This window comes from Harpia harpyja, chromosome 5 (assembly GCF_026419915.1).
Source record: "Harpia harpyja isolate bHarHar1 chromosome 5, bHarHar1 primary haplotype, whole genome shotgun sequence".
Lineage (NCBI taxonomy): Eukaryota > Metazoa > Chordata > Aves > Accipitriformes > Accipitridae > Harpia > Harpia harpyja.
This window is the reverse complement of record NC_068944.1, coordinates 41,840,613-41,854,193: the sequence shown is the minus strand read 5'-3', so window position 1 is coordinate 41,854,193 and position 13,581 is coordinate 41,840,613. Positions and strand designations below refer to the sequence as shown.

At 39.8% G+C, this 13,581-nt stretch overlaps 1 protein-coding gene across 4 annotated transcripts in view; it reads right to left on the bottom strand.

The window, feature by feature from the left end:
* The window catches only part of PREX2 (phosphatidylinositol-3,4,5-trisphosphate dependent Rac exchange factor 2), a 192,221-nt gene that overhangs the window by 112,147 nt on the left and 66,493 nt on the right, over window positions 1-13,581 (bottom strand). For all 4 annotated transcript variants that reach the window (XM_052786784.1, XM_052786785.1, XM_052786787.1 and 1 more), the window contains 2 exons: window positions 11,021-11,154; window positions 5,048-5,151 (listed from right to left, as the gene is read on the bottom strand). In XM_052786784.1, coding sequence (XP_052642744.1) covers window positions 5,048-5,151; window positions 11,021-11,154 — 238 coding nt within the window. The remainder of the gene's footprint in view (window positions 1-5,047; window positions 5,152-11,020; window positions 11,155-13,581) is intronic.

Genomic DNA, 13,581 nt, shown 5'->3' with positions numbered 1-13,581 from the left:
TGTGAAAAGCTCAATCACCTAGCTAGGTACTAAGACTGCCTAATGTATACAGGTGGCAATGAGGTCAGGTGGAGGAAAATGGGTAGCTATAGCCCAATTTTGCAATAGTAACCCACTCCTGCGATGCCCAGCTTGACCAACCTCTGCCTTTAACAGCAACACCCCTGCTTTCTCTTTGGCTCTCTGTGTTCCCCATGACTACAATCGTCCAAGGCTCCCATCAGCAATTTCTTCTCCCCAATACACTCATGCCCATAGTCTCCTGAAAAGCATTTTGGCATTACACTATCATCCTATTTAAACTCATACCTTTTTCAGACTAGCTATTGGACAAAATCTGATCAAAAGCTGCAGACATGCTGGCTGGCCAGCCACGAGGTATGCATGTTCTGACTGGCCAGCTGCACAGGATATATACACACTCTTCACATGAAGGCAATCACAGCTGCCAGTCAGGCTAAACAAATGATTTGCAAACCTGACATGATGGTTACAGAAAGAAGAGGAGCATGAGACTTCAAGTTGCTCCACGCAAAGTCTGAACAAACATGCTTAACAAATCATTAAGCCTCCAACTTCCCAAGAAAAAGTGATAAAAGATTACCTCATCTTCTAATGGTACTTGGTAATACATTAAAGCTTGTAATCTGAACTGCAATATGTTGTTCAAAATTCAAGACTCAAACCTTTGAGAGGTGCATAAGCAGCAATTTGTTACAGCCATATACAACAGAATTTTTTTCTTCCCTTAAAAAAAACAAACAGAAATCTCTGTATTGAAGTACTTCTAAGTTTCTCAGACTTTAGTTAGGAGCACTAACGCTCAGAAATACCAGGGAAGTAATTGCTGCATAATATCAATTCCCTTCCTCTGCTATATACTTTTTGATGCAGTCTCTGGTTACTATTATCATGCAGTGTTTTTTGCTATTTCATGCCTCATTTCAAGACAACACGGAACAGAACTAAGATAGTATAAGCAACCATAAATCTGGTATTTCCTAAGTCTCCAGTGCTTGTCTTCATAAACTGAATAACATTCATTTAATGGCTGGTGAATGCCTTTAGAAATACACTTTTCTCTCAAAACTGAATTTTAAAAACTGAATACAGAAAAAACAATACCATCACAATATATCCACCTTTGTAATACTTGCAAGTAGTTGTGTAGCCACATTGTTTTAAGAACACAAACAGTCTGCTGTGATAAGTAATATGCATTCCACTTTAATCAGTGCAATCAAAAAAAGGCAGAGTGCTTCATGATGCTGAAACAAAAAAGAAATCTTACACCAATGGTAATGCTCAGCCCAGGCCTAATTTCATGAAAGAAAAATTGCTTTTCAGAAAAACCTTTATTAATTTCTGTAGGCATGTCATTAGCATGACAATAAACGACACTGGGAATCTGTTTTCCTATTTCTGTGCTTCTACTTACAAACAATGAAGACTACATTCCTACATCTATCAATGCTGAGAGCAAATGCTCTCAGTTACCCTGTTCCCTGGAGCCCTATGGTTCCTTATACCAAGTGAGCAGAGGATCCCAAAATCTACTGTAAAAAACTCTGTAAGTATCATCTAGATTCAAAAGTCCTTTATGATTATAAAGAGCCCCATGAAGAGTCCATGAGAAAGAGTCATGCATAGATATGAAAATATAAGCACTCTGCACTCAGAGCTTTCACTCTAAATTAAGAGTTATAGAAAGTGATAGATGATTAAGGAGAATAAAATAATACCATACCAAAGAAAGCACATGCAAAGCTAATGTGAATGAGGCTTAGACGACCAGATTACTATACTTGGGAATGAGATGAGACAAAAAGAACGCAGCAGAATAGTACCAGGTTACAGTTCAAACACGGATGACTACAGGGGATGAGAAACAAGGCATCTGGGTGCAACAAATAAGAACAGTACAGAAACCAAGACAGAGGAAAGTTGAAGAAGGGCATCATGATCTGAGTGAAAGAAAAAGTATCATTGTGAAGAGAGTGAATACACTTCTGACTAAAAGGAAGGAAAACAGGTTGTTTTGTTTTTTTTAAAAAAAAGGGAGGGGGTGGCAAGAAAAGGGCAGAAAGGTGCCACAGGCCAGGGAAATAACACAGATACTTCCATATTTCAAAGAGAACCATAGAAAGGAGGGATGAAATAGCAGTAATTACAAGAAAAAATTATTTTAGGATATTGGACAAACTGAAATGGAGAAGGTGGAAAATGTGGGGATGTGAAGAAAAAAGCAGGTAAGAATAATCATAGAATAGTTTGTGTTGGAAGGGACATTTAAAGGTCATCTAGTCCAACCCCCCTGCAATGAGCAGGGATATCTTCAACTAGATCAGGTTGCTCAGAGCCCCATCCAACCTGACCTCGAATGTTTCCAGGGATGGGGTATCTACCACCTCTAATAATCTAGAAATCAAAATAACCAAACCATTAACTGATGTCTCAGAAGTGTGGAAAGGAGGACAGATTTTAGAAATGCTGCATATATAAAAATGACAAGATTTGATATGGCTCAGGAGAGCAAGTGGGAAAGAAGCATGATAGCCTCCAGTACTCTGTGCAAGGCTATGGGAAATGGGGACAGTAGCAAAATTTCCTGTGGCTGGAGGAAATTAGACTACTGGTGTCTGGAGTGGAGACGAAGACCATTTGCGCTTAGCCAAATTATACTTGAAGATTCATTGAGGAAGAAAGCAAACGGGCAGGAAGGAAAATGAACAGTGTGAAAGAGATCAAGGACTGGAGAGCTAGAACAAGCAAATGAAGAAAGGTAGGACAGATTTGAGAAATACAGGATAGTCATGGAAGGAGGAAGGAAGAAATATTTGCTAAAGCCAACACTAAAAGCGTGGCAATATGTGGGATCAGAACCAGTGAAAGAAAACGTTACAGAATTCTTGGAATACTAGTCAGGAAGAAGATGGTGGGTATAATCCTCTGTGGCCACAGTAACATCAAAAGTTACAAGTAAAGAGATGCTGTCTTAGAAAGTGACATAATGGAAACAGGAAAACTGTCTTTTATTTCTAAAGCATGTAGAAGGAAGATGAAGGAAAATAAATGAAAGGTAGTCAAATAATACATGACACAAAAGACTGAAACACTCAACTCTCTTTTTTGCATTAACAAAGCACTAACTGAGATTTCATACAAATGAAGCCAACAATTGGGTAGGAATACAGGCCAGAAAAGGGAAGTAGCGGGACATAGAATATTGGATAAATTATATTCAAGTCATAGAATCAGAGAATCATAGAATCATTTAGGTTGGAAAAGCCAACAAGGCTTGATGAAATTCGCTATAGCATACCCATAGATATCTCTAAATCACTAACTAAATTGGTGGGCCTGGTGAAGGACATAGCCCAAAACAGATGTCAAGGAGGTCTTACAAAAAATGTCTAGTAAACAAAGAGAATGAATCAAGTGTGACACCATGGTGCTCTACCTTATGTTCAGTATTTTCCACTAGTTTTATCAAGAGCTTAAATGGTTCAGTAATAACGTTGTTTGTTCATAGAACCAAGGCAAGAAGCATTGGAAGAGCTTTGGGGAAGAAGACATGAATCCTAAACGCTTAATAAATTGTGGAAATAGATAAAATTCAGTACAGAAAAGAAAATAATTATTAGGACCTACTCTCAGACATTAACACAGTATAAGATATAATGGGATAGGCACCAGTACTGCACAAAAGGATCTGGTGTGGTATTCTGGAACAGAAACTGAAAAATCGAAAAATAAAGCTCTCAGAAGAGCCAAACAATCCTGGGATTAGTAAAAAACATCCCACGTGCAGCACTACAGTAATTATTCTGTTCTACTTGGCACCAGTGAAGTTTCAGCTCTCGACCCCTCGTAATCCAAAAGATGCCAACAAACTGAAGAAAAACCCCAAAACTCCAAAGGACACAAAAAGTAACAAAAACTTAGAAAACACAACCCATGACAAAAGGTTGAAAGACATGAAAAGAAGATATGGAGGAGAGACAACAGCCTTCCAATAAACTAGTTTGTTGCAATAAAACCAACAGTCAAACTGTTCTCCAAGTCTACCAGTAGAACAAGAAGTGAGCGAACTATTTTGAAAGCAAGCAACTCAAGATTAGGAAAAAAAGAAAAAAATCTTAATTTTTAAGAAATACTTAACTCCTATGAAGGATTTCTATGAAGCTTAAGCTGTACAGTCCTTGCCATTAATGCTCAATTTTAGAAAGAAACTACAGTAAGAAATGCTTGGAATCCACAGTAGATGTAGGGCAAATCTAATGCTATTTTAAAATCAGAAGAAGTAATATATAACTCACAGAAATTTCCTCCAGACCTACATATTTGCAATGCCACTGCAAGCTTCCCATATTTTTTTTTTTTTAGTTTTACATAAAAAAGCCCAAAATGTTTAAATGTTTCAGGTTTTCTTTATTAATTGTAAGGAAATAATAATTGTTAAGCTCGAAGGTTAAACTCAGATTTCTAAAACAAAAATTGACATTTCTGTCAAATTCAATTCAGGAGTACCCTGCGTTTCCACTTTTCTAATATATGTCAGGAAAATTTCAAGCAATCATATGGATTATATCCCTAAAGGTATTAAAAAAACCCCTTCCTTTTTTCTTAAACACTTATGTTACAACATCAGCATTCATAGTGTTTCAGGTTTCATTCCAACAGAGGTAACTTTTCCATTTGCTTTTACAAATATATCACATACCTAGGGATAACCTCTTAAAGAGTGCTGCAACGCTGTAAAGTAAAGTTAAATACGCGATTTCCGTTGAGCAATAAATGTCACCTTATTTTATTACTCTGTTCATGTTAGCATAAAACAGTCATCTATGACCGCCCAGCTAATAATGTATGAAAGCAATGATGTGTCACAGAAGCAGAGTTTTCATATGAGCATATAGCGCTTTTGAAGTGGCATCTTTTTCTAAGTACAGGGAGCACCCTCCCTTCTCAAAGAAATCATGAAGCCGCATTTGATTTCAGCATCTCAAAAGACTGCTCTGTAAGTGAGCAACACAAATATACTCACCTGTTCCATCATCTACATTCTCTACTTCCATCACTTCTGTGTTTATTCTGCCCCGAAAAAGGTAACGGTGGCCATCTGTAGACGCTTTGCTGTTCTTCAGTCGCCTGATAAAAGAAAGAGCAGATGAGCATGTCATCCACCACATTTTTCTGTGTTTCTGCACTGCTACCTGTACATGTAGCATTTAAAGACTACTGTAAAAATCAAAATACATTTATACATGTGCAGTTGAACTGTGGAAACCATTGCTGAATGGGACACTGCTGATGCGAATGCAAAGATGCTACCTCTGGTAAGAGTAAGCTGCAAATTGCTGACAGACAAGAGAGCTTATCAGGAAAGTCTCACTCTGTAAAAGCTCTGTTCCAACACTTTGGTACCTATACACCACTGTCTGCCATCAAAGACAAAATATTGCATTGGGAGGATCTTTCCTCCTAACTGATGTAGTCAAGAAATTCAACACAAGGGCAGCATGACTGAAAAAATGAAATAAGAACACATTTGGATATAAATCTTGACCTACACACATTAGCCTCATAAATGGGATTTATGCATGGAAGAACGAAGACAACATTCTTCCTTCCTCACATAAGGGTTAACCAAGAATTGTAATTAAGAATTGCTGAAATTTTGTGCCAGTTTCAGAGTGATATATTCCAAATCACTTTGCATGGCTATAACTGTTCCCAGTGAAGTCAAGGCCTTTTGAAAACCTCAGTTCTAGGCAGGTTTTCCCACCTCAGATAAGCCAGGGATGATTTTCTGCCCATTTTTGCCTATAATGATAATTAATACTGTATATCAAACAAAGGTCAGTTCCTGAGAATTAATGATCACCAAATTCTGACCTTCACTCACTCCAGAGAGAAACTAATCTTCAGAAAATGACCTACCTCTCAGTCATTACTGTCTAAGGAGTAACTCTAAGTTTCTTATTCAAAAACTGAATAATATATTTAAAAAAGAAGCTTAACAGCAGCAAGCATGAAGGTTCAGTATCACATTTTTTTTCTCTCCCAAGTGAAGTAAATCCAATAACTCTAGTGACCTTTTGTTTTCAGTTTCTGTGGTGGGGTTTTTGGTAGCGGGGGAGTGGCTGCGAGGGCAGCTCCCATGAGAAGCTGCTAGAAGCTTCCCCAGCTTGAAGTCGGACCTGCCTCTGGCCAAGGCCGACCCAATCAGCGACGGTGGTAGCGCCTCTGGGAGAACAGATTCAAGAAGGGAAACCTGCAGCGAGCAGGGGGATCGGAATGTGAGAAGAACCCCTCTGCAGACACCGAGGTCAGTGAAGAAGAAGGGAGGAGGAGGTGCGCCGGAGGAGGGGATGCCCCCGCAGCCCATGGTGAGACGGCAGGCTGTCCCCCCCCAGCCCATGGAGGGGAGCGGGGGAGCAGATGCCCACCTGCAGCCCCTGGAGTAGCCCACGCCAGAGCAGGTGGATGCCCCCAAAGATGGCAATGACTCTGTGGGAAAGACCACGCTGGAGCAACCTGCTCCTGAAGATCGGCCCACAGAAATGACCCATGCCAGAGCAATTCGTGAAGGACTGCAGCTTGTGGGAAGGACTCACATTAGAGAAGTTGATGGAGAACTGTCTCTTGTGGGAGGGACCCCACGCTGGAGCAGGGGATGAGTGAGGAGTCCTCTCCCTGAGGAGGAAGGAGTAGCAGAGACAAGGTGTGATGAACTGACCCCAACCCCCATTCCCCGTCCCCCTGCGCCGCTGGGGGGGAGGAAGGAGAGAGAACCGGGAGTGGGGTTGAGCCAGGAAGGAGGGAGGGGTGGGGGGAAGGTGTTCTAAGGTTTGGGTTTACTTCTCCTTGTTTACTATCCTTGTTTTGATTTGATTTGTAGTAAATTGATTTTGTTTCTTCCCCAAGTTGAGCCTGTCTTTCGCCCACAACCATAAGTGGTGAGTGATCCCTCCCTGTCCTTGTTTTGACCCACGAGCTTTTCTTTATATTTTTTCCTCATCCCACTGGGACCCAGGGGGAGGAGTGAGTGAGTGGCTTCATGGTGCTTTGTTGCCAGCTGAGCTTAAACCACGACACCTTTGTACCTATGAACCCAAATTTAGCAAGCCACATTTATACAACTCCACAGCAAAAGGATGCTTAAAAATTACATATCTCATACCATAAAAATAGGACAATTTTTGTAAAATTTCCAAAATGCAAACCTCCTGTGAGCAACACGCTCTTTACCTACTTGCCATCAATACCCGAAGTATCTTGCTGTCATATGATCAATTCATTTCCCACCATAAACTCTGAAACTATGTTCTAAATTTAGTTATTCTCATATCTGCAGAGATGTCACCATGGTAGTAGCCAATGACACGTAGGACATAATTGCTCAAAACCAAAGAAATCATAGACCTGTCACGTGTTTTGAGATTTTCATCCAATAGTGCATTGTAGCTGGAATATGGCTACAAAAATATGTAACTTAGTGGTGGACAAGTGAAGAGATACTATGTAATCAGTAATTTAATTGTAATTACCAGACAACAAAATATAGCAAAAATTAGAAATTTTTAAAAGACCATGAGTTTGTATTTAATCAGTCTACATAAAAATGAAACTGAGTGGTTGCGGAAGGATATCCTTGAAATAAATTCAGTATTCAACACTAAATATAATCATGATGATCTTAAATGGTTCATACTCAACAGTTCCAAAAGTTCTGCAACCTAAGCAAGAGTTGAAACTTAAAAACAAAGGACTGATTCACTATAGCTAATGAAGTATAAATTACCTATCTTCTCACATATAAATGCTTCCCTGTTAACAGAGTAATCTGTAGGAGGAAACAATACTCACTGGGGAAGAAGATTTTTAAACCTCCCTCAGGGTTAGCCAGCAGCTTCAGTAGCAACCCACTGGAAAAAAACAGCATTTCTGGTCCAGTTCTGTTCTTGCAGAACAAGCTCAGCAGCTTTACAATATAGAGAGGTTCTTATAAAACATTCTTGATCAATAGGGTCGATGGCTACTTTCCACTATGTCGTGGTTTAACCCCAGCCAGCAACTAAACACCACGCAGCCGCTCACTCACTCCCCCCCACCCAGTGGGATGGGGGAGAAAATCGGGAAAAGAAGCAAAACCCGTGGGTTGAGATAAGAACGGTTTAATAGAACAGAAAAGAAGAAACTAATAATGATAATGATAACACTAATAAAATGACAACAGCAATAATGAAAGGATTGGAATGTACAAATGATGTGCAGTGCAATTGCTCACCACCCGCCGACCGACACCCAGCCAGTCCCCGAGCGGCGAATCCCTGCCCCCCACTTCCCCGTTCCTATACTCGATGGGACGTCACATGGTATGGAATACCCCGTTGGCCAGTTTGGGTCAGGTGCCCTGGCTGTGTCCTGTGCCAACTTCTTGTGCCCCTCCAGCTTTCTCACTGGCTGGGCATGAGAAGCTGAAAAATCCTTGACATTAGTCTAAACACTACTGAGCAACAACTGAAAACATCAGTGTTATCAACATTCTTCGCTCTGAACTCAAAACATAGCACTGTACCAGCTACTAGGAAGACAGTTAACTCTATCCCAGCTGAAACCAGGACACACTACTACCACTTTCTGCTTTCTACACCACATACTGAGTCTGATTTTCCCCACATATTGGTTCAGCAAGATCATCTACAGGTGCTACAGTGGATTTTACCACAAGTCTATCACAGAATCGTAGCACCATTTAGGTTGGAAAAGACCCTTAAGATCATCGAGTCCAACCATTAACCTAACACGGCCAAGTCCACCATTAAACCACTTCCCAAAATGCCACATCTACACGTCTGTTGAATACCTCCAGGGATGGTGACTCAACCAGTTCCCTGGGCAGCCTGTTCCAATGTCTGATAGCCCTTTCGGTGAAGAACTTTTTCCTCATATCCAATCTAAACCTCCCCTGGCGCAACTTGAGGCCGTTTTCTCTTGTCCTATCACTTGTTACTTGGGAAAAGAGACCAACATCCACCTCACTACAACCTCCTTCCAGGGAGTTGTAGAGAGTGATAAGGTCTCCCCTCAGCCTCTTTTTCTCCAGGCTAAACAACCCCAGTTCCCTCAGCTGCTCCTCATAGGACTTGTTCTCTAGATCCTTCACCAGCTTCATCGTTCTTCTTTGGACACACTCCAGCACCTCAATGCTTTTCTTGTAGGGAGGGGCCCAAAACTGAACACAGTATTCAAGGTGCGGCCTCACCAGTGCCAAGTACAGTGGGGTGATCGCTTCCCGATAATTAGCACAAGAGGAGAGAAAAGGGATATCCATCCCCTAGCCACCTGCTCTTACGTATGACAAAATGAGTATAAACTTATTTGGAAAAATAATTTTTAAAATATTTAGAATAATACTTTTGAATGATGAGTCCTATGCAAAAACTCATGTGAAAAATACCACATACATACTATATACAACAGCAGGCAACAAGGGTTGCTAGTAAGATTTTAATACTGCAATTAAAAATGGGTCTCAGATTTATGCATTTTATGCATAAATATCCATTTACTTTGCTGGTTGTATTTGTGTATATACATCTGAGGTTATAACTAGACTACGCAACACACAGCTATTGTGGTACACATATACAGGAGTTCTGGTCTCTATTATCCAACCCTCAAATCTCCTCCCCTCTCATCCAACCCCACCAAGAACAGGTAGCAAGAAGAGGATTAAGAGCACACACTATTCCCCAGACACAGCTAAAGCAGTGGGGGAGGGGGAAATCACTATGGCATCAGGCTGCCTGACCAGCCTTTTCATCCTAAAGTTGATGGTGCTGGGTGCTCCCACACGCTGGACTGCACGGCCAGCTACCTTCACCCGAATGCACCAAACGTACATTTTGCTATTAACATTGCACTTGACCATCCTCTCATGTACAGCCTTCAAAAGCAGCTGGGCCAGGATCCATCCTATAACAGGCATGTGACCACTGCCAAGCCAGAGCACTGATCAAAACAAATGGGTATTATAGGTGCAGAGAAAGACATCTTTCACCTGGATGCTACAGACAATCTAGGGCACTGGTAAAAGACAACTGGAAAAACAGGATGAAATTTGGCTATCAAATCTGGAACTACCCTTGAAAATCTTACAGCACTCGCACTGATCCTATGGACACAGCTGTAGTGATGACAGTGGAACCTGGATTTATGAAACAACAGTTTCAGCAGCTGCAGACAGTTTCCTTGACTAGACACTGAGGTCAATGGTGGAGTTTCCTCTGACACCATCCACAAGTGTACAAAGGCAGAGGCAAAGATAATGGTATTCAGCAGTGCTATTGGAGATCATACTCAAGGTCTATCATGTATCTAGGAATTTATCAAGCGTCTATCCACTAATATGTATTCAGTGGTTACTCAAAAACATTTTCTGGATCAAAGAGACAAATTTAAGCAGTTTCAAGAAGGATGCCTGTACGTAGGAGAACCCTTATTTCTCGGAAGCATAAGAGCACAGAACGTTAATCGCAGAAGCTTGTTGCTGAACTAAGGAATTGCTCCTTGCAACGCAGCAAGCAGCAGCTTTCTGGCTGTCTTCCCCAATTAGAAATAAAAGGCTTGAAACTCTTCAATCTATAGAGACTTATTTTATAGCATAAGCTACACTACTAATTTGTGTGAACTAAAAATTCAGTCTGTTTACCCTTTCTAGAAGAGAGTGAGGCTGTCATAAAACCTGTTGTGGAAGACTGACAAAACAGATTCTTTCTCCCTGCACTTCACCATTTAGATTCTGCATTTGTATAAAATCTTTCCAATGTTTGAATTAAATACTCTTCTCTTTAGATGATAGGTCTCTTCTAAAAATAATGACTTTTATATTGCAATTAACTGCAGTAGACCCTTCGGTGTTGTTCAAGTATTCTTATGAAACAGCACACAGAGGATTAGCTCTACTGTGAGAAAAATCCATTCTTTTTGAAAGTATAAATTAATCATTTACCTGTGCTTTTTTTTGCAGTAGACCAAAAGGTTATCAAAAAGAAAAAATATCCTCTCTTGGATATTTCCTGCTGAAATTTTCAGTAGTAGTCCACTTCGCAGCATTTCTGTGCACGTGTCTGTGATGTTGGACCCCTAAAATCAATTGGAAAGAGATTATTTTTTATTCTGTGAGAACTGAAGGACTCTGCACCAATTAAGGAAAAGTTTCTTATACAAACTCACAACCATAAGGATTCTCTGGAAACACCAAGAATAAAACTCACGGTAATTTATTACACTGTAATTAAATAATAATTTCTAATGATGCTTAACACCAGCTTTGTACTCATTTAGTATTGCCGTTAACTAGGGGGGAGGGTTTGTGGCTTTTCTGAATGGATAAAGTCTAATCACTAAAGTTTCCAAATCATATTACAGCTGTGCGTGAGACCGCACCTGAAAAATCAGGCCAGCTTTACACAATAAATCTTATCCTCAGTAACTTTACTATTTAGTCAGAAATGTCTGAAAATAGGGCTTTACAAGACATAATCTATGCCAAGATGAACTTTGAAGCTGAAGCAACCCGGAACTTGAACATCATTAAGGGTATATACTTCAACACTAAATTAAGCTAAACACAAAATCAAAATCCAACAAGATTTAAAACTCAGGCAAAGCTAACATACAACTAAGACTATCTAGTATACTTCCTCCTAACATACTCTGAAGACATCAGAATTTTGCTAAGCTTTAAATGTTTGGGATGAAACATCCCATGCCTCATTTTTGCTTCAAGGCAGATCATTCTTTCATGTGAAAAGGCAGCAGGCATTTTCATAAAGGTTAATGAAAAAGAAGCAACTTTAACAAAGTATAACACCTTCCCCAAAATATTTCTACAAAAACGTCATGGCATTTCTATGCTTTATAAAGAGAAATTTACCTCTCAAGGAAGCCTGCCTTGAATTCAGAGGTGTATTTTGCTATTCAGAAAAGTCATGCTCCTGCGGGACAGAGCTCCTGTCCATATGCAATATGCATCCAGCCATGCAATTCTACTGACAATTATGCGTGCTGGATGCATCGAGCATACACCCATGGCTTGAAGAGTTTCCTAACTTGAGGCAGTCAACAGTCAGCTTGGAAAACCTGCAAAATCCAGGACTTTGCTTTAATCTACACATGTTCTGAATGACTTATGCCTACAATAGCTGTAGTTACTTCCTCTTCTTGATCTAACCACAGTACTCCAAAGAAAAATGCGTTCAATTAAGAGCCAAGAAGCAATCATGGGTTCTGCTCTCAGCTCTTCATCTTACCGTTCATCCTTTGTACATCACAGCCCAGAATATTGAGCAATAGCTCAGACTGCTCTAAGGAGAATGCAGTCTGTTTACAGAGATGATAAGAGAGATTGCACAACCATCACACTGGAACGCAGTTCAGGTCTCTAAATAAAGCAGCGTCAGTATCAGTATTAACTAACCGCTCTTGTTTCCATTTAGGATCAAATGAGCCAAAAATGAATGTCACCTATAGCCACTACACCATACTTCCCTTTCTAAGACAGCATCAGCACCAGAAGCTAGCATACCAATTTTACACTTTTATTTGAAACCAAACGCTGAAACACCTTAGAACACACTCAGTAATATAAATTAAGCATAAATTAGGGCTGCACTTAATGCTTGCTGACCACAACTACCGAAAAGCATGTCATTTCTTTCCATTCTAATTCATTGTTTTTCTATATTAAAAAGAGTAAACAATACGTTTTTGAAATTTGCTGGAATAGTACTTACTAATAATTTGCATTTTAAAAGGCTGGATATTTTTTAAAGGTTTTTGGTTTATTTTTACCAGAAGACTTCAGCTTTGCTGGAAAATTGGGGGGTTTTTGTAGGGAAGCCAAAAAAATTCAGTTTAAGGCTTCAAAATTGAATTGGCAGTTTCAGCGTTCTACGAAAGGCTGTATTTTTTCATAGAAAGGGTTTTATGAAAAAACTTTTTCTCTTTTTATTGTAAAATTTCATTTTCACTGTAGAAAAATACAACCTTTTCCCAACAGTCCTAGCAAAATCTGCTACTGTGCCAGCATCATGTCATAAATACCATATTTTATACATATTTTAAATGTATATAATTCAGGCTACCTGAATTATCAAGATTCACCTCATTCATGACTCAAGTTCAACATCACAATATGGCAGTGAGTGTTATCTGTATCACATTACTACCCTTTACTATTGTTTTCCTCTTCATTTTTCTCCTTTTCTACTATAAACTGCTAGATGATGAAAAAAAATGTTCTAGAGACACTTTTTTCCCTTGGAGACCTCCCATCCAAATACTGAACAGTGTTAACTTCACTTATCAGATACCTTTTGACAAGATCACAACCCATGCTGGTGTGGCCGCAGGTCAGTGAATTTTGTTATTGCTGTTTTATTTGCTGAAGTCTAAGGGAATAAGATAACGGGATCAGAAGTCACATCTGGCTGTCCTACATAACACTGCTAGTGCAGAAAAATCCCCTGCCACCCCCTTGACTATGTTACACTGTTAGGGTCAGCCTGT